Here is a 20741-nt window from a genome sequence, read left to right as displayed (position 1 = left end):
TCCACTTTCTAATAATTGCGTCAACAGTTGTTGCCTTCTCACCAAGCTGCTTGCCTATTGTCCTGTAGCCCATCCTAGCCTTGTACAGGTCTACAATTTATCCCTGATGTCCTTATACAGGTCTCTGGTCTTGGCCATTGTGGAGAGGTTGGAGTCTGTTTGATTGTGTGTGTGGACAGGTGTCTTTTATACAGGTAATGAGTTCAAACAGGTGCAGTTAATACAGGTAATGAGTGGAGAACAGCAGGGCTTCTTAAAGAAAAACTAACAGGTCTGTGAGAGCCGGAATTTTTACTGGTTGGTAGGTAATCAAATACTTATGTCATGCAATAAAATGCAAATTAATTACTTAATCATACAATGTGATTTTTGTTTTAGATTCCGTCTCTCACAGTTGAAGTGTACCTATGATTAAAATTACAGACCTCTACATGCTTTGTAAGTAGGAAAACCTGCAAAATCGGCAGTGTATAGAATATTTGTTCTCCCCACTGTATTTCAGTTAATGAAAAATGGGACCAACACTTCACATGTTGCGTTTATACTTTTGTTCAGTGCATTTGGAAAGTATTCAGACCCCTTCCCATTTCCACACTTGCTTACATTACAGACTTATTCTAAAATAGATTTTTTTATATTCTTTATCCATCTACACACAATACCCCATAATAACAAGCTAAAATAGGTTTTCTGACATTTTTGCAAATGTATTAAAAACAGATACCGTAAGTATTTAAACCCTTTGCTATGAGACTCGAAATTGAGCTCAGGTGCTTCCTGTTTCAATTGATCATCCTTGAGATGTTTCTACAACTTGATTGAAGTCCACCTGTGGTACATTCAGTTGAATGGACATGATTTGGAAAGACACACACCTGTCTATATAAGGTCCCACAGTTGACAGTGCAAGTCAGGGCAAAAACCAAGCCATGAGGTCGAAGGAATTGTCCGTAGAGCTACGCGACAGGATTGTGTCGAGGCACAGCATTTCTGCAGCATTGAAGGTCCCCAAGAACACAGTGGCCTCCATCATTCTTAAATGGAAGAAGTTTGAAACCACCAAGAGTCTTCTTAGAGCTGGCCACCCGGCCAAACTGAGCAATCGGGGAAGGGCCTTGGTCAGGGAGGTGACCAAGAACCTGATGGTCACTCTGACAGAGCTCCAGAGTTCCTCTGTGGAGATGGGTGAACTTCTGCAGCGCTCCACCGATCAGGCCTACGGTGACGCATGGTGGTGGCAGCATCATGCTGTGGGTATGTTTTTTTCAGTGGCAGGGACTTGGAGACTGGTCAGGATCGAGGGGAAAAAATGAACCAGAGCAAAGTACAGAGAAATCTTTGATGAAAACCTGCTCCAGAGCGCTCAGGACCTCAGGCGGGGGCGAAGGTTCACTTTCCAACAGGACAATGACCCTAAGCACACAGCCAAGACAACGCAGGAGTGGCTTCGGGAAAAGTCTCTGAATGTCCTTGAGTGACCAGAGTCCAGACTTGAACCCGATCTAACATCTCTGGAGAGACATGAAAATAGCAGCGACACGCCACATCCAAACTGACAGAGCTTGAGAGGATCTGCAGAGAAGAATGGGATAAACTTCCCAAATACTGGTGTACCACGCTTGTAGCGTCATACCCAAGAAGACTTGAGGCTGTAATCGCTGCCGAAGGTGCTTCAGCAAAGCACTGTGTAACGGGTCTGAATACTTATGTAAATGTGATATTTCAGTTTGAAATTTTTAATACATTGGCAACAAAATTGATGAACCTAATTTATTTTGTCATTTTGGGGTATTGTCTGTAGATTTGTTTTCTTTGATGAGGAACGAACACCATTTTTAATAGATTTTTTTAGAATAAGGCTGTAACCTAACAAAATGTGGGAAACGTCAGGGGCTCTGAATACTTTTGGAATGCCCTGTATATCCTTTACTCTCCATCTTATTGAAGCCTTGTTTGATTTATATTTATATCCTCACCTGGTAGATCACATGCTACTGTATAGTATCAGGCAATACAGTGTGTGATGATGGTGACCCACTCTGTGTATGTGCTGTGTTGTGTAGGTGTCTAACCCTGATGGGGACCTACGTCACACTCTGCTCAACTCCTCAGTGCTGGAGCATCCCAGAGCTCTGGTCCTCATGCCAGGAGAGAGGTAGCACAGTCTAATTACCTTGAGTATCTGCCAAATGCATTTATGAAGCTTTTAAATCACAAAAAGGGGCTCCCAGATGACTGACTGTTAAAGGGGCGATCTGTGATTGCGACAGCCATTTTAGACTTTAGCTCTTTGTTTGAACTGTGGATTGCACCTTTAACATAAATAACATCAGTGTTAATATCTGTCTGATATACTTGCCTAATCTGTGACTCGTTTCCTACCAGCCTGATGTTCTGGACGGACTGGGGCGACCGCGCGGCCGGCGTGTACCGCGGCTACATGGACGGCTCCAACGTGTCATGCATCGTGTCCGAGGGCGTCCGCTGGCCCAACGGCATCACGGCAGACGACCAATGGCTGTACTGGACCGAGGCCTACGGTGACCGCATCGAGCGGGCCGACTTCGCCGGCGGGCAGCGCAGCGTGGTCATGGAGGGCCTGCCTCACCCCTATGCCATTGCTGTTTTCAAGGTTATTTTAGAACGGTTGATGCACTTGTGGAGTATTAAGGCCCACTCTGTGATATTTACATCTGTTTTCGATCATTTAAATGAATGATGTATACCCATTGATTCTTGAAGAATATCACTTATAAATGCCTACAAGCTTAGTTTGTTTGTCTAACGTCTTTAAAGGTAGACTCTGCAATATGACCTCTTCATGCACAGCCGGTCAACTTCCTGCTTGCAGATGTCGTCAACAGCAGAACTCAAAATGGCCTAGGACTGTCACTATTGGCTCTTCCAAATTTGTCTCCTCCCTTGCGGCATGTCCACATAGTTAAAGTATTTAATGTCGCGTGCACAAGTACAATGAAATGCCTTTCTTTCAAACTCAAAACCCAACAATGCAGTTATTAATTACAATGTAATACTAGAACAAACACATGGGAAATAAGAATAAATATGAATAGCACGTTAAGTAAGCATACTATATACTTGGTCAGTTTCAATATCATATTTACAATGTGCAGGGGTATTTGAGTGATGGAGGTAGATATGTATAGGGGTAAGGTGACGGGGTACTGGAGTGATGGAGGTAGATATGTATAGGGGTAAGGTGACGGGGTACTGGAGTGATGGAGGTAGATATGTATAGGGGTAAGGTGACAGGGGTACTGGAGTGATGGAGGTAGATATGTATAGGGGTAAGGTGACGGGGTGACTGGAGTGATGGAGGTAGGTAGGTGATTTGACTGGAGTGATGGAGGTAGATATGTAGGTGACGGGGTACTGGAGTGGGGTAAGGTGACAGGGGTACTGGAGTGATGGAGGTAGATATGTATAGGGGTAAGGTGACGGGGGTACTGGAGTGATGGAGGTAGATATGTATAGGGGCAAGGTGACAGGGGTACTGGAGTGATGGAGGTAGATATGTATAGGGGTAAGGAGACTAGGCAACAGGATATAAGATAAACAGAGTGTGAGTGGGCGTGTGTGTAGAGTCAGTATAAATGTGTCTTTGGAGTTATCCAATAGAGGCAGTCTTGTCCAATAAGAATGTTACTGATGTCTGGACGCAAAAAGTCGGCCCTCTGTGTATGATGATGTCATATCGCAGAGATTTGACCTTTTTAAGGTTATTGAGTGTGCAACACTGGGGAGCACAGTCCCATTGTAGAAGTATATCTATGTTTGTTTTCATATAATCTCCCAGTTACTGGGCAAATCCTCATTGGCTTGTGTGTGTTTTTCAGAATGACCTGTACTGGGATGACTGGTCAAGGAGGGGCATCTTCAAGGCTTCCAAGGCAGGTTCCAAGGACAATGAGCTGATAGTGGGTAGACTGACCGGGGTCATGGACCTCAAAATCTTCTACAAGGGCAAGACCAGAGGTGAGAGACAAGCAGCGAAACCATATCTAAGAATCAATGGCCATTCTAAGTAAGCCTTCCACTTTGACGGTCAGTGTTAAAGAGTTATGTGTAGTCAGAATGTTACTCTGGAAGCGACAATAGTGGAAGCAGAGCTCATGACAAACCTTTGTGTGTGTGTGTGTCCACTCTCCTCCAGGCCATAATGCCTGTGCAGACCAACCCTGCAGCCTACTGTGTCTGCCCCAGCCCGGGCACCGCCATACCTGTGTATGCCCCGACGGCACGCCCACCACCACCCGACCCGATGGACAGCTCCAGTGCCAGTGTCCCACCGGCTACCAGCTCCACAACAGCACCTGCGTCAAGACAGGTGAGACCTGGCACACTCACATACGTGCGCACACTCTCTCTGACAGACACACGTGCACACAAACACACACACACACACACACCCAATGGTCTCGCCGGGTACAAAATACTACTGATCAAATCAAATGTTATTTGTCACATGCACCGAAAACAACAGGCGTAGGTAGACCTTACAGTGAAATGCTTACTTACAAGCACTTAACCAACAATTCAGAGTTTGAAAAAGTATGACGAAGGCGTTAAATAAACTAAAGGAAAAATAGTAACACAATAAAATAGCAATAATGAGGCTACATACAGGGGGTACCGGTACCGAGTCAATGTGCAGGGGTATGGGGTAGTCGAGGTAATATGTACATGTAAAGTGACTATGCATAGATGATAAACAGATGCATGATCATGTATTGAGGTTCTCAACGTCGTCCTTCAGACGACCCTATCACACTACAACAGATCCACAATGGTGCAGGCTTTTGTTCCATCCTAGCACTAACACCCATGTCACCTAGTTCAACTAATCACCAAGCAATGAGTTGAATCAGGCGTGTTCGTACTAGGCTGAAACAAAACCCTGCACAGCCTGCGTTGGCTCCGTTGCCAGGAATCGGTATTGAAGATCCCTGCCTCGGTGAATGTAGAGAACCACTGTCCTCCTCTCCCTCTCTCCCTGACTGTCCGTCTGACTCTGTTTGTTGTTCTCCTAGGACCACTAGAGGAGATCCTTTAGGATTCAGATACACTTCTTGATGATGTGTGTTTTATTTGTAACCCAAAATGTAATGAAATTCAACTCCCCCAGAACACACGTGCCTGCCCAACCAGTACCGCTGCTCCAACGGCAAGTGTATCAGCAGCATCTGGAAGTGCGACAGCGACAACGACTGTGGCGACATGAGCGACGAGCAGGAGTGCCGTGAGTGGAGGCGAAATTACACCCTATTCCCTATATAGTGCACTACTTTTGGGCAGGCCATTTCAGACGCACAGCTAGACAATGGACAACTCACTCACAGATTATTCTGTTTTATTATGTTTATTATTATTATGTTTATCACTTATTATGTTTTATTATTATAATATAAAATGGTTGGGTGTGGAATCCCGATAATTTTGCACGCCCAATTTTTCAGTTTTTGATTTGTTAAAAAAGTTTGAAATATCCAATAAATGTCGTTCCACTTCATGATTGTGTCCCACTTGTTGTTGATTCTTCACAAAAAAATACAGTTTTATATCTTTATGTTTGAAGCCTGAAATGTGGCAAAAGGTCGCAAAGTTCAAGGGGGCCGAATACTTTCGCAAGGCACTGTAATGTTCAATAGAGCCAGACTTGAGTTTGTTACTGTCACAATACACTCTGCTTTGGGTCTCTGCTGCTGTTCTTTCTCCCTTTCTGGGCTCAGTGTCAACACCCTGTCATTCTGTCTGTCCCTCTGCCCCCTGTCCCTCCCCCTCCAGCCACCACCTCCTGTGACCCGTCCATCCAGTTCCGCTGTGTGGTGTCCGGCTCCTGCATCCCGCTGGCCTTCAAGTGTGACCACGAGGACGACTGTGGGGACAACAGTGACGAGGAACACTGTGGTACGAGGAAGAGTGTGTGTGTGCACGCATGCGTATGTCTATGTGCGTGTGTGCATGTTTTGTATCCGTCCATTCAGTCGCGTGTGCACACACTTCCAAGCATGTTTTTTTCCTGACAAAGTGTGCTCTATCCTGTATGACTTTTGAGATTGTATATAGCCTATGTGATGCTGCCTCTGATTACTGACTGTGTGTGTGTGTATGTGTGTATCCCAGAGAGTCACCAGTGTGGACCAGGGGAGTTCACGTGTGCGCGGGGCGTGTGTATCCGCGAGGCCTGGCGATGTGACGGAGACAACGACTGCAGGGACTGGTCGGATGAAGCCAACTGTACAGGTGAGATCAGGGCCATGTTCAAAAGGAGAACGTTGCACAACCTCCGTCTCTCTCTTAGTCTCTCCATCTCTCTCCCTCCCTCCCGGTCTCAGTGGGTCACCACACCTGTGAGGCCAGTAGGTTCCAGTGTCTCACGGGCCACTGTATCCCTAAGCGCTGGGTGTGTGACGGTGATGACGACTGTCAGGACAGCTCTGACGAGGAGCAAGCGCACTGCGGTGAGGACACACACACCCAACACGCGCGCGCATAGACACAGCGCTCTCTCTGCTTGACGCCAACACCCAGGATGCTATATGTCATTGTTACGACAGCGCTATGACAGTGTTCGGTCGCCTTTATGGACGGTTCAAAGCAAAGTGTTACCCAGATTTCCGTTGCACGGTCTTCGATATAATGGCTTGGCACTAACAGATGCTGTGTTGTTGTTGACAGTGGGGGATCGCTGTAATGGCTTCCTGTGTTCCAACGGCACCTGTCTGCCTGCCAGCGCCCACTGCAACGGAGTACAGGACTGCCCAGGGGGCGCCGACGAACAACACTGTGGTGAGTGACCAACGGAAAGTCTTAACTCCGAAACTAGACTGCAAACTATAGACATCGTATCTCCGGGGGAATAGGATCAGTTTCTATGCTGCAGACAGTTTGTATGTTGTTTTTCGCCCCCAGATGCACTTTGGTCTTTCAAAAAACGGAAACGTTTTGAGGGCTTTTGTCATGGTCTGGTTTTTGTCATCAATACATTCACCCGAGGTTGGTTGAGAATATCTCAGCCGTATATCCCATTGTAATATAGTAGTGTGTGTGTGTGTGTGTGTGTGTGTGTGTGTGTCCTCCTTGCAGATCCCCTGTGTACGCGCTACATGGATTTTGTGTGTCAGAACCGAGCCCAGTGCCTGTTCCAGTCTCTGGTGTGTGACGGCACCAAACACTGCGAGGACGGATCCGATGAGGACGTGGCCTACGCCGGCTGCTGTGAGTCCTTCTCCACTAACCCCACCACTACTATCGCAGAAAACACTACAGCTGCAACAGTCACTAAATACATTTGCTGTTACAAAGCCCAGGGTTTTTCTTCCTGTGCATGTGACCGGACCTGGGTGTTCTTCTGAAATCCGTTTCAAAACACTGTGCAACGGAAAAGGAACACGCATTCCTTATCTGCTTTCACTCCCTGTTTTCTCCATGACCCAGGAACATGTTTGGTCGGCTCAGGAAAAACAAAATGAATGCATCGATACTAGAAAGGCATTGAAGTAAGTTGTTGTCGTTTGTTGTACTGATTGCCACCCGTCTCTCTAGCCACTCACCCTGAGTTTGAGAAGACGTGTGACGCCTACAACTTCCAGTGTGCCAACGGAGTGTGTGTGAGCCTGGGGTGGAAGTGTGACGGTATGAACGACTGCGGGGACTACTCTGATGAGGCCAACTGTGGTGAGTACACACTGTGTGTGTGTGCACGTGTCAGCCATGTACACTGCAGCACTTTATAAATGAATGTATCTAGAAATGAGATTATTCCTGAGAGTGTATATGTTTCAGGCTCCCCCACTGAGGGGCCAGGCTGCACACGGGACTTCCAGTACGAGTGTCGTAACGGGCGCTGTGTGCCCTCCTGGTGGAAGTGTGACGGAGAGAATGACTGCGGAGACTGGTCTGATGAGGCTCAGTGCACTGGTACTCACTCACTCACTCACTCACTCACTCACTCACTCACTCACTCACTCACTCACTCACTCACTCACTCACTCACTCACTCACTCAGTTATTCCTGCCAGATCTCTATGACCAAACCATTTGAAGTGTTATGGATATTTGAACCTCTTCCTCTCTCTTGTTTTCTTAGGTGGAGTCACGCCCCACACCCCTGCCCCAGGCCCATCGTCCTGCGCCCCTAACCGCTTCCACTGTGGCTCGGGAGCCTGTATAGTCAACTCCTGGGTGTGTGACGGCTACGCTGACTGTCCCGATGGCAGTGATGAACTGGGCTGTCCCACAGGTGAGCCACCGTCTCCATCTACACCAAAGGGCTTGTCACCTTGGCTACACAGCTCAGGACTAGTTATACAGCTGTATGTAGCTAGGTAGGGCCAGGGTGGTTATTACTGACCAGGTGACTTGACTAGAAAACACTTTGGAGCTATTTGTCTCCTTTCATTCATCTGCAGTGATTGGAAAATACTTGACAGGTGAAAACAATATGGTGGAAATTCGTCATTAGACTAGTAAGACAGAGGGGCGCTGATTGGCTCGCTCGGATGACTAGTAAGACAGAGGGGCGCTGATTGGCTCGCTCGGATGACTAGTAAGACAGAGGGGCGCTGATTGGCTCGCTCGGATGACTAGTAAGACAGAGGGGCGCTGATTGGCTCGCTCGGATGACTAGTAAGACAGAGGGGCGCTGATTGGCTCGCTCGGATGACTAGTAAGACAGAGGGCGCTGATTGGCTCTAGTAAGCTGATTCGGATGACTAGTAAGACAGAGGGGCGCTGATTGGCTCGCTCGGATGACTAGTAAGACAGAGGGGCGCTGATTGGCTCGCTCGGATGACTAGTAAGACAGAGGGGCGCTGATTGGCTCGCTCGGATGACTAGTAAGACAGAGGGGCGCTGATTGGCTCGCTCGGATGACTAGTAAGACAGAGGGCGCTGATTGGCTCGCTCGGATGACTAGTAAGACAGAGGGGCGCTGATTGGCTCGCTCGGATGACTAGTAAGACAGAGGGGCGCTGATTGGCTCGCTCGGATGACTAGTAAGACAGAGGGGCGCTGATTGGCTCGCTCGGATGACTAGTAAGACAGAGGGGCGCTGATTGGCTCGCTCGGATGACTAGTAAGACAGAGGGGCGCTGATTGGCTCGCTCGGATGACTAGTAAGACAGAGGGGCGCTGATTGGCTCGCTCGGATGACTAGTAAGACAGAGGGGCGCTGATTGGCTCGCTCGGATGACTAGTAAGACAGAGGGGCGCTGATTGGCTCGCTCGGATGACTAGTAAGACAGAGGGGCGCTGATTGGCTCGCTCGGATGACTAGTAAGACAGAGGGGCGCTGATTGGCTCGCTCGGATGACTAGTAAGACAGAGGGGCGCTGATTGGCTCGCTCGGATGACTAGTAAGACAGAGGGGCGCTGATTGGCTCGCTCGGATGCTTCTTCCGGTGAGAGAGTTTCAGACACTGAAGGAAAGTTGACGGGTGCACAGTGCACGGTGTTCGGTGTTCGGATGCTGGAATTAGTTTGGACGAACGTGAAGGGATTCTTTTGATAATCCGATGAAAATATCTTGACTGGTTGTGTTCGTGCGACATAACAATGTAATACATTTTTGCAGTTAAATTACATGTCTTTACTTTAAAATCTATTAAAAAAAATAGACGTAGGAAGTCCCATGAAAAAAAAAAAGCGTGCCCCCATATAAAAAAAATCAGATGCCCCTCAACTGATTTGTTCTGGCCCTGTGGTTATGTTTTGTTTCCTAGGCACAGCCAACGGCACAGCCAACGGCACGGCGACACAGGCCCCGTGGCCCACCCACGCCCCTCCCCTGCCCCCTGGCCGCTGCAGTAAGAGCCAGTTCCTCTGCCGGAAGCCCCCCACCTGCATCCCCGACTGGCAGCGCTGCGACGGCCACCAGCACTGCCTGGACGGTTCGGACGAAGCCCACTGTCGTAAGTGTTACACACAGTGTGTGGATGACCTATGCTCCTCATGGGGCCTATGTCAGTCAGTCAATACACAGACGTGAATGGGGACTTTCCAACTGGCCAAACGGGTGAAACGCGTAGCCAACCCAGTAATGGTGTTTATTCATATAATGCCCAAAATGTTGTAAGAAACACAGATCCACAGCAAGACTAAGACACTTCAACGTTGACGTCTCACTCGGCGTGCAAAGGAAACCTTCGAAAAGGAGATGTGGTTCTCACACTTGTTTCTCTTCCCCTTTTCTCTCTTTCCCTTCCTCCTCATCTTCCCAACCCAACCCCCCCTCACACTCTCTCTCTCTGATAGCTACACGAGGGCCTCTGGCATGTGTTAACGGCACGCACTGCGCTGACGGGGAGGCCTGTCTGCTGGACGGTGAGAAGTGTGACGGCTTCATGGACTGCTCCGACCATAGTGACGAGGACAACTGCACCTGTGAGTCTTCAGTAGCCAGGCTTCTTCCGCACTTAAAGGGAGACTCGGGAATATGACATCATCCTGCTTTACAGACGTCAAAAAAACAGACTTCAAATCTGACCAAGGAAGACTGCCTCTATTGGCTCTTGAAACAGAGCTAGTGTAGTTGCCGTCCTGGCCAATTATAATGTTATTGTTTTTTATTTCTGTAAGCAGGAAGTGGCTCTGCTGTGTATTACGATGTCATATACTTTTAATGAAAATCATGTCACGCCCCCAATTCAATTTACATAAGCAAAGTCTTCACTCATCTTTTCACTTGTATCTCTCCTCTCTAACATTTGTACTGGGGCTGGGTTTCTGACCTGTCTCTCTGTAGCCGACTCTCTGGTCTACAAGATCCAGAACCTGCGGTGGACGGCAGACTTCTCTGGTGCCATCACCCTCACCTGGTCCAGACCTAAGAACCTGCCCCTGGCTTCCTGCTACTTCCTCATCTACTACAGGTCAGCCAGTCAGTCTGTGTGTTTTATGTGTGTGTCCAAGGCCAGCTCTAGCCTTTTCGGGGCCCTAAGTAATATTTGGTTGCCCCCCAACATTGTGGCAAAACATTTTAGTGCCCCCCCCTCTTGACGTCAGAAGAATTTAAGTTTTAAAGTTCATTTCCTGCAGTGCCATGGGACATAGAGAAAATGTTGCAGTTTTAAATCAAGTTTTCTGTAATTGTATTGCAATTCTACTAAGTTTTCCATGAGGCAGAGATGCCGTTTTAATGCTAATTCCCTGCTATATTACACATTTCACCATGACTTTGACATTAATATGATATCTGCGTCAGAATGACTAACAAAATCAATGGGGGCCCCCTGGAGGTCAGGGCCCTGGGCACGTGCCCTGTCAATATTCGGCCATGATTACTACAAGTTTGGCCGGTGGCCCCATAGCGACCGCTTATATGTCGCTTATGCACCTATGTGTCTAATTGTGTGTCTGACTGTGTGTGTGTGTTTATCTGTCTCTGTGTGCTAGGCTGGTGGGCACACAGCAGTGGACCTCTATGGACACACACAGCAACAAGAGCAGCTACACCCTGTCGGTGCTGAAGCCAGACACCACGTACCAGGTGAAGGTTCTGACCCAGTGTCTCAGCAAGCAGCACAAGACCAACGATGTGTTGACCCTGCGAACGCCCGAGGGATGTGAGTACTGTCCCGTGTACACCACACAACTTTCCAAATCCTAACACCACTGAGCCTCTCACGTCAAACAGCCGTTTGTCCTGTAGTATTTTGTCTTGCTGACACAGACGGAGGATCACACACTACGAGATTCTTCTCTTGGTCGCGATGATTCTCGGTACCACGCTGTCTCGCGAAAACAACGATGTGGTTAGATTGTTACTGTAGCTTGAACAAACTGTGGCACAAAGCAGCCTCAAGTACCATTTTCAGTCAGACATTCGTGCTTTTGTCACCGTTCATTGAACAACGTTGCTTGTGGCAAGCTCTCATTGGCTATCGCTGATCACCGTTCATTAAATGGAGGTGGAGGGGAGAGATGAGAGGGCGGTGGGTGTTGGGGAGGGGAGAAAGGGAAAGAGAAGGGAGAGAGCGAGGGAAAGGTAAGAGGGAGCAAGACACACAATCGTTTCACTGTGTCTGTTCACAGCAGAGGATCTGTCGAAGGCGTGATTTCACACATTGTCCATGTGTTTTAGTGTGGTTGTTTTTCACACCCGAGTTGAATGCACTGCCTGTTAGTTGCTCGGCTAACTGATGGGCAAAAGGAATAGGAATGTAGATTTAGGATAATTATCCAGTACCCAGATTAAGCCTACTCCTGGACTGAAAGGCTCAATGGAGGATCTCTATCGAGAGGGTCTTGGAAATACCCATTATCACTTTTATAGCACTTTTGAAGTGTGTGGCCTGCCTGCAATAGTGTTTTAAGCTATGAATTGAATATTATGGTGGATTGACAGTTCGTAATGGTTGTTGCAGTGCCCGACCCCCCCAGAAACCTGCAGCTGTCATGTGACAACGGAGAGGACGGCATGGTGGAGGCCTCGTGGAGCGCTCCGGACAAAGCCCACGGACTGATCCGGGAGTACATTGTGAGTTAGCCTGCCCAGACACTGTTGTTTCCTCTGGTAAACTTAATAACCGCCTCTCCATTCTTAGTGTCATGTCCTGAGCAGTAAGAAGAGATGGAAACATATGACCACCCAATGGCTTTGAGCGAGTGCTGGATATCAAAGTTAATGTTCATCAGCAAAATATGAAAGACTCCACACACTGCAATGTGGGTTTATTATTAACACGAACAATGTTTCAAACCTGTTGTGTGTGTGTGTGTGTGTGTGTGTGTGTGTGTGTGTGTGTGTGTGTGTGTGTGTGTGTGTGTGTGTGTGTGTGTGTGTGTGTGTGTGACAGGTGGAGTACAGTGAAAAAGGTGTGGAGTGGTTCTCTCAGCGAAGCACTGGCAACGGTGTGGAGGTCAAGAACCTACAGCCCAGCACTCTGTACAAGTTTAGAGTAAGAGACCTGTCTTTCAGAGCAGCTTCATAGTGACATTTGACTTCATGACATGAAGGTAACGTGAGCTCTTAGAATTGTTGAGTCGTGAGCCTGTCTGATGGATTGTGAAACCTGTGTGTTTCCAGGTGGCAGCAGTGACGGGTCGAGGTATGGGGAACTGGACTGAGGTCAAATCCATCATCCCCAAGAAAGGTATGACAGAATCTCTCATGATCATTGCCTGACAATTTATAATATGGCATGATGATAGTTTTGATACATTTGACAAATTCTCTAATCCAGGGTTTCTTAAACTATGGGTCAAGACCAAAAGTGGGCCCTGGGCATGTGAGAGGTGGGTCGCAAGTTATAAGAATGCTTCTATAATCACACGCTATTTCTTTATCGTTTGGGTTGTAGAGATTTGGGTCACCGGAGGATGGTAGATTTCTTATTTTGGTCTGGAGCTGTGGCAGGAAGCTTAGTGGTTAGAGTGTTGGGCCAGTAACCGAAAGGTGACAAGCTGCTGACAAGATAAAAAATCTGTCGTTCTGCCCCTGAGCAAGGCAGTTAACCCACTGTTCCCCGGGCGCCGAAGACGTGGATGTCATTGAAAGCAGCCCCCCGCACCTTTCTGAATCAGAGGGGTTGGGTTAAATGCGGATGACACATTTAATTTGAAAGCATTCAGTTGTACAACTGACGAGGTATCCCCCTTTCCCTAATCCTTCATTGCGCTTCCTCTACTGTTTGCATTGTGGAGACATACAGTGTTCTATCGCCCTCTGCTGGCCGCCAGTATGTAGTTGTCTTATGTATTGGAGCTGATGCTTATTGTGTGTCTCTCTCTCAGCTCTACCACCCCCCTCAGTTATCACCGATAGCATCACAGAAGACTCGATGAGCCTATCTTTCAGCTTTAACTCCCAATATGAGGTCAGTTGGTGGCGTGTGTGGGTGTGTATGTGTGATTTGGTGCTTATGTGTTCTAACTTGCCCTATAATTCTGCCGTTGTTCCGTGGGTGTGTGCAGGTGAGGCAGTATGTGGTGGTGCTGTCCTGGGTGTTTGATGCTCACGTGAAGGAGAGCAGGAACTACACTGTGCGAGGCAGCATACTGAAAGGTAGGCCCCTGAAAGGTAGAGTGTCCACACATTTTCAGACAATTAAACAGCAAGTGTTTTTCAAACACATAACTTCGTCATATGCATCTCATACACACACTTCTGTGTTTTCAATATCCAACTCTGTCGGTCTGTCTGTCTGTCTCTGTATCTGCCTGTACACTTGCAGCTGCCAACCTGACCACAGGGACCATCTACGAGGTGGCTGTGTGGGCCCAGACCGGTGTAGGAGACAGCCCCACAGCCCTGTCCCGCCAGCAGACCAAAGGCACCCAGCCGGAGCCTCCCCTCCTCAAGGCCCGGGCCCTTAACCAGAGCTCTGTGGACTGCAGCTGGACTGTAACCGGATCCCCTGCACAGGTAACACCGGCACAGCATGACAGCTACTGTATTACAGACATGGGTCATGTTCATTAGGGCACACAACGGAAAACATCATTCAACTTTTTGGGACTGAAAATGCCAGGTAGTCCCTATCCGTTTTCTTCTATTTGGTGCCTAATGAGCATGACCCTGGGTTTAAGTAGTATCTGTAGTATACTTTCAAATGTTTCAGGCATTTGATTGAGCCTGTCTTGAGTGCCTGATGGGCTGGGTTTGCGCTCTTCCATTGGTTCCAGGCAAGATCAATTAAGCGAGTCCCCACAAGCAAAATATAATAAGGAATTTCATAGATGAGTCATAATTGATGGGATGTTTAAAGCGATTGTCCAGATGCTCAAAGCTCTTTCCATTGCTACTGTGAGGCGCGCGGCTGGAGTAGGACAGCTCCCTGTGCAGCCAGTGATGTACTGTGTGGTTGTTGTCTGTCTGTACAGGTGTATGGCATCTTCTTTGCCACCTCCTTCTTGGACCTGTACCGCAGCCCTCACAGTGTGAACACCAGCGATAGCAGCCGGACCGTCACTGTGGACAGTGATGAGCAGTACCTGTTCCTCGTGAGTTCACACCTGTATTCCTCTTCACCCTGGTTCCTCTTTCAGTGCCTCAGATACAGAATCAGGAAACTTTATTGACATCTTACCCAAGATTCCGTTTTAAACTGTAAAAATGATTGACTTCAGAAAATCTGCTCACAGTTAACCTATGTGTGCATTTTTGGTTTCTAAAGAACAATATCTGTGTGTGTGTGCGTGCGTGTGTTCACTTGTGTGTGACAGGTGCGGGCCATCTCTCCCTACCTGGGCCCTCCCTCGGAGTATGCGGTGGTTAAGATGATTCCCAACGAGCGGCTTCCTCCTCGTAACTTGCACAAGGTGCGCGTTGAGAAGACCCAGGCGATGTTGAAGTGGCAGCCTCCCTACGACTCCCCCAGCGCCCCTCTGGTAAGGTCATCCTCACACACCCTTGAGCGTCAGCCCTTTCCGATGCATTTTGTCTGGTTCCTGGGTTAAAGTGATTAGTTAACTTTTTTTTAAAGGGTGTGAACTATCCCTTAAATAAAGCCTCTAAAAACCTGACTGACCAGGTAATATACAGTACACCTGAACACTTGTCCCACACAAACCATAAACCTGTGTGTCCATGTCTGTATCTCAAATGACACCCTATTCCCTTTTAAGTGCACTAGCTTTAATAATCAATAAAGTTTGATTTGGATGTGTCCGTCCCATGCAGACGTACGCGGTGCACCTGAAGGACGTGGTGCGTAAGACCGAGAGCAGCTACAAGCTGACCACCCAGAACAACACGGTGGAGTACTGCCTCAAGGGCCTGGAGCCCGGAGGACACTACAGCGTCTCCGTCCGCCTGCGCAACATGAGCAAGGAGGCCAGCTACACGCTCAACACAAGTACGGCCAGGTCCTCTTTATTGCAGTCGACGATCAGTTTTCTTTCCCACAATGCCCGGAGAGGAGTTAAAACATCTCAGGGGTCATGTTAGTGAGATGTAGCGATCTTCTGGGATGTGCAGCCCGACTGCAATAGAGATAGACAACCTGGAACGCCCCCACCGTCTGTTATATAGTGGCTGGGGACTAGTCAGGGCTTCTTGTATATTAAAGGAGTTAAAGGCGTCAACAGATCTGGGGAGACCACGTTCAAAACCCAATGGGGATTGTTTTAACATGAACATAATTGTATGAATGTTTGATGTCAAAGTTGTTTCCTTCTTCTCTGCGTGGACATAGTGCCCCTGCCTGCTCCAGAGGCTCTGAAGATCCTGACGGAGAAAGACCACGTGTTCCTCTTCTGGAAGAGTTTGGCCGTGAAGGAGAGGAGCTTCAATGAGAGCAGGGTGAGGGACAGCTATCTCTCCCTGTGATGACAGATCAACCCCACTGTCTTTTAGTTCCTCTGATATTCACAATCAATGTCTGTCTGTCTGTCTGTCTGTACATCCGTGCTCGGTGTCTCTCCGCAGGGCTACGAGGTGCACGTGTACGACAGCCTGTCCAACTCCTCCGTGCTCCTGGGAAACACCACGGAGACCTTCTTCCGGATCAGCAGCCTGCTGGCGGGCCACAACTACACCTTCTCTGTCCAGGCCCGCTGCCTGCTCAACGGACAGCTGTGTGGCGAGTCCGCCCTGCTGCTCTACGACCAGCTGGGACAAGGTGAGAGGGGGAGGATAGGAAGTTACGGGACACATTTACTAAGATTATGCATAAATCCTAAACGTCACTTTCAGTAACAATGTGTGGTGACATTCATACAACAGACGGATATGAGTTATCACTCTCAATATGGTGATAGTTTTCCGGGTGAATCTTACTTCATTAATCAACTTTGTGAGATAAAAGTATATAAAGAATTTCTCATAATGGCTCCCTCATGGACTGTATGCACAATGTCAGTCAGTGAATGTCACTCACCAGGTATCCCCCCCCCCCTCCCTGCAGGTCCCAGTGAGGCAGTGCGGAGCTCGGGTCAGTCAGGGGACATGGCAGTAGTGGTGGTGCCGGTGCTGTTCCTGCTGCTGCTGGGGCTGTGTGGGGGCCTGGTGGTCCTGTACCTGAGGCACCGCCGCCTTCAGAACAACTTCACTGCCTTCGCCAACAGCCACTACAACTCCCGCCTGGGCTCGGCCATTTTCTCCTCTGGGGACGAGCTGGGTAAGAGTCCTTGGTTAAGTTCTATATCGAAGTATCCCCACACATCCGTAGTTGCGTTGCTCCCTTGTTTTGTGCTCCTGTGCAGGACACTTGTTGTTACTGTTGAACGTGACACAGTTGTAATGGAGGTTGATGTTATCAGTCTACACTGTGTTGAACTTGAACCATGCTGTCTTTATTTGTTGATCTGACACCCATAGATCATCCCTCTCTATGTCCAACTGATTGGCACGGCTTTTGATTAAACATTTCCAGGGCCTGGAGTTTCTCCTGACCGTGTGACCTGACCATAAAAACTCTGGTCCCCAGTTAAAGGCTGTGCTACTAGAGACCGTATTTTGTCCTTTTCTGGTCCCATCGTCCGGAGAAACTCCTGGCCCCACTCACAAACCACATTTTTGCATGATCCGTTCTGATGCAACTATCATGTCCTTCTTCCCTCCTCCGTTCATCTCTCCTTTCCCCCCCGTCCTCCTTAAAGGTGACGATGACGAAGACGCCCCCATGATCAGCGGCTTCTCAGACGACGTTCCCATGGTGATAGCGTAGTGGGACCAGCCCTTCACGTCGTCTTCTTCTTTTCCTCCCTATCACTCTACTACACACTCTGCCCTGCCTGTCCCAACCCGTCACCTACATGCCGGTGCCCATGTGGTATGGCAAAAGGTCAAGAAAGAAAGTGCGCCAACACTTTCGTCAACCAACCCACTCCGAGAAAAAAAGTCTTGTTGGATTCAGGATCAAAGGAAGAAAAAGTGAAGCGCAACGAGAGATATTTTTAAAAAGAAAAATACGATGCACTTTTTTTTGGATGCGCAATAACTTATTTTTTTATACATAATATATATATATATATATCAGTCAAAGGACTTTGTTGAGCGGGAACTGATGCTAACTGTGAAGGATTGTGAGTTTGTCAGGCAAGTCGCGTGTTCGAGAAAATCCCCTTTTGAATTACAAACTCACTCCATAAAGAACTGTTCATTGCTTGAAGCCAAAATAAGCACCTAGTAAAAAACATCCAATGCAGAATAAACACACGTATAGAAAGAAAATATACACCTAATACTGTATAAGTAAAAAAATATATATATATGTTTTACAAAGAAATCCTTCGTAAAAAGAGTTCGGAACTCAAGCTCTCGATAAATGAACTTATTCTTAATGGTATTTATTCATGGTACGTTGTTCAGTGTCCGTACTGAAATCGATCTGAATATGTTGCTCTCTGTTGGAATGAGATCACTTTAATCTGTTGATATTTGGTTTGAAACTGTCCATTAGCCTAAACACAACAATTGGTGTCCGAGTAGCCATCCAACGAGTAGCGATTAGATGAAATCGATGGCACCATGCTGTGTCTTATAGATCCATGTTCCTCCTATCACCAGCACAGGAGTGGCTGTAGAGTCAACTCAGCAGTGACAATAGTACCCAAAAGTTATTCCCGTTTACCGTGATATTAACTTCAGCTCGATCATTCTGTTGTTTCTCTACTTGCAATGCGGCATCGATAATGCTGTAGGTGGATCTATAGGAAAATAGTTCGATTTTAATTGGTTTTATCAGGACCAACGTGTTGTAAATATTATTGTTATTCAAATATTATTACGCCCAATTAGCTGCCGTTAGTTTGTAGTGTTTGGAACGTTTGTCTCTGATGTTCTCAGGGAACTGGGTCTTTGTCTGGTCTGACACTGGCGTGGTACCATCATCTGAGTCTTTCGACCAACACTCGGGAACCCTCACTGAGGTACTATAGTAACCCTAGGGGCAATGATGAGCATGATGTTGTAATGATGTCATTTTATGGTTGTAAACTGGTTTTCTGGTTGAGAAAGAAGTTACAAAACCAGATTACAAGGAACTTGTCTCTGTGACAACAAGAAAAGGATGTATTTTTCATGACGAGAGCAAGATGTCATGGGAAAGACGTCACATTTTGGTTGTTGTGATTCTTCAACAAAAAATGTATACTTCTAATCTACAACCTGATGATAATGTAATTTAAAGACATAATGACGTAATGGACACCACTTTTGCTTGCTGGTATAGCAGTATGATGTTTAGGTCACAGTGAGGGGGACTGAGTCCAGCTCTGTCTCACTGTGTAGCCATCAATAGGATGTGACAAGCTTAAGAATATGTTGTTTTATTTTTCCCTTTCTCATCCTATTGTGTAGTCATGTGTATTTTCGTCTATGTGCTAAAGAGCCATTTCAAGTTGATGTAAGGTATGATGCTTGTAATCATTGACCTGTTTTTTGGTTTATTTGTACATTTGTTCATGAATGTATTTTATATCTGTGATTTAATGGCTTTGAGGCGATGTGGAACCCGGTCACGTTACTAGTCCCCCCTTCTACCTCCCCCCCTCGTGTGAAATGGATACATTCACAGTCCTCTCACTTTTTAAATCCAAAAACTGTGGTTTACCCCTATACTCTTGGAAGAAAGATCGGAAAAGGGGTTTTTGATAGTGTCTGACTGTAGACTGGTTCAGGGCAGACATCGTGCCCCCAGGCACCAGGACCACGTTCCCACCTCCATTCCCCTGGCCCACTGTGGGGGTGATGTTTTGACGTTCTTCTCCGTAAGGTACTTGTGATTCTATCTCCCCCTTTTCTGCTTTCCAGGCCTTAAATAGTGTTAATACTGTTTCTTTTCGGTGGACTTCGATTTGCCACATATGCCTTATTAGAAAACACGTTGCGTTTTGTATGTACTATATTTATGACGACACAAGTGCACACCCACAATACCCTTACACAATGCGAAAGAGAATGATCTGTACTGAAGAGAGAGCAGTAGAAGTCGTTTGTTGTTGTTCTATACAGGTCACTACTCCTGTTTGCATTGGCTGTTTAAACAAGGCACATATCTAAAGCCCCCTGATGGATTTTATCTCATGTAGTCCCAACTTTTGACAATTGTGCAAAATATCATTCTTGATTATTGTGTGACCGTTTCAATCCCTACCCCCTCCCAATGTAGACTTTTTGTTTTGTTTTCTTCTGTAAAATAGTATGCTTAAAGTTTTTGCACAGAATATAATGTTGGACACCGCCATATTTGAATATGTTGATCTTGCTTGCTTATGGGGGTCTCAAGGACGTGAGATGTTTGAGGTACAGTGTGAAGTGTTTTTAAAACCACTTATACTGAAATAAACTCACTGGAAATGTGGCAAAGCCTCGTTTTCCTCTTCTTTCGCAGAGAGGATGGATAGACAAAAGCAACAACACTGAAGATCTCTGCTTTCTAAAATGTTTATTGAATTATTTGTAGTTTACTTTGCTGTCTTTAGTCAATGTCCTTCCAACGTACAAATGTTTTTGATAGAAATAAACAAATCTCCCATCGATCACACACAGTGGCACAGAGTCTCCTCAAAGGCCCTTAACAAAGTGAAGGCAAACTCATGGCCTTGGTTAACCACATAATGCTATGAGTAAGTCCTACAGTATTTGGCAGCGCGAGACAGGAAGGAGTACATGTAAACAGTGAGGTGAAGGGTGTGTCTGTAGAGGCTTTAGAGTACGGATGTCCTGGAGATGAACTGGGATCAGTCTTTAATCAGGCCACTCTCACTGTGGTTTTTGACTCGCGTCTCCTCTTTGCACCCAAAACATTCTGGGGCCGGCCAAAATCTCCTGGCCT

General features: G+C 47.1%; 1 protein-coding gene across 2 annotated transcripts in view; it reads left to right on the top strand.

Moving 5' to 3' along the window:
• Positions 1-20272, top strand: part of LOC118396836 (sortilin-related receptor-like) — a 73259-nt gene extending 52987 nt beyond the window's left edge. The window contains exons 19-48 of one of the 2 annotated variants that reach the window (XM_052467458.1): positions 2064-2155; positions 2386-2632; positions 3858-3996; positions 4175-4348; positions 5147-5260; positions 5806-5928; positions 6145-6264; positions 6357-6482; positions 6700-6810; positions 7108-7239; positions 7567-7698; positions 7807-7941; positions 8111-8263; positions 9744-9932; positions 10276-10404; positions 10766-10892; positions 11416-11585; positions 12387-12499; positions 12819-12920; positions 13049-13115; positions 13756-13838; positions 13936-14026; positions 14196-14386; positions 14845-14964; positions 15187-15351; positions 15644-15818; positions 16158-16264; positions 16391-16583; positions 16869-17081; positions 17563-20272. In XM_052467458.1, coding sequence (XP_052323418.1) covers positions 2064-2155; positions 2386-2632; positions 3858-3996; positions 4175-4348; positions 5147-5260; positions 5806-5928; positions 6145-6264; positions 6357-6482; positions 6700-6810; positions 7108-7239; positions 7567-7698; positions 7807-7941; positions 8111-8263; positions 9744-9932; positions 10276-10404; positions 10766-10892; positions 11416-11585; positions 12387-12499; positions 12819-12920; positions 13049-13115; positions 13756-13838; positions 13936-14026; positions 14196-14386; positions 14845-14964; positions 15187-15351; positions 15644-15818; positions 16158-16264; positions 16391-16583; positions 16869-17081; positions 17563-17630 — 4101 coding nt within the window. In that variant the 3' untranslated portion in view covers positions 17631-20272. Of the gene's footprint in view, positions 1-2063; positions 2156-2385; positions 2633-3857; positions 3997-4174; positions 4349-5146; positions 5261-5805; positions 5929-6144; positions 6265-6356; positions 6483-6699; positions 6811-7107; positions 7240-7566; positions 7699-7806; positions 7942-8110; positions 8264-9743; positions 9933-10275; positions 10405-10765; positions 10893-11415; positions 11586-12386; positions 12500-12818; positions 12921-13048; positions 13116-13205; positions 13258-13755; positions 13839-13935; positions 14027-14195; positions 14387-14844; positions 14965-15186; positions 15352-15643; positions 15819-16157; positions 16265-16390; positions 16584-16868; positions 17082-17562 lie in introns of those variants that run through there. The other variant, XR_008067851.1, reaches the window with a different exon arrangement.
• Positions 20273-20741: the final 469 nt, after the last annotated feature.

The sequence above is a fragment of the Oncorhynchus keta genome, chromosome 18 (assembly GCF_023373465.1).
Source record: "Oncorhynchus keta strain PuntledgeMale-10-30-2019 chromosome 18, Oket_V2, whole genome shotgun sequence".
Lineage (NCBI taxonomy): Eukaryota > Metazoa > Chordata > Actinopteri > Salmoniformes > Salmonidae > Oncorhynchus > Oncorhynchus keta.
This window is presented reverse-complemented; position numbering and strand designations above follow the sequence as displayed.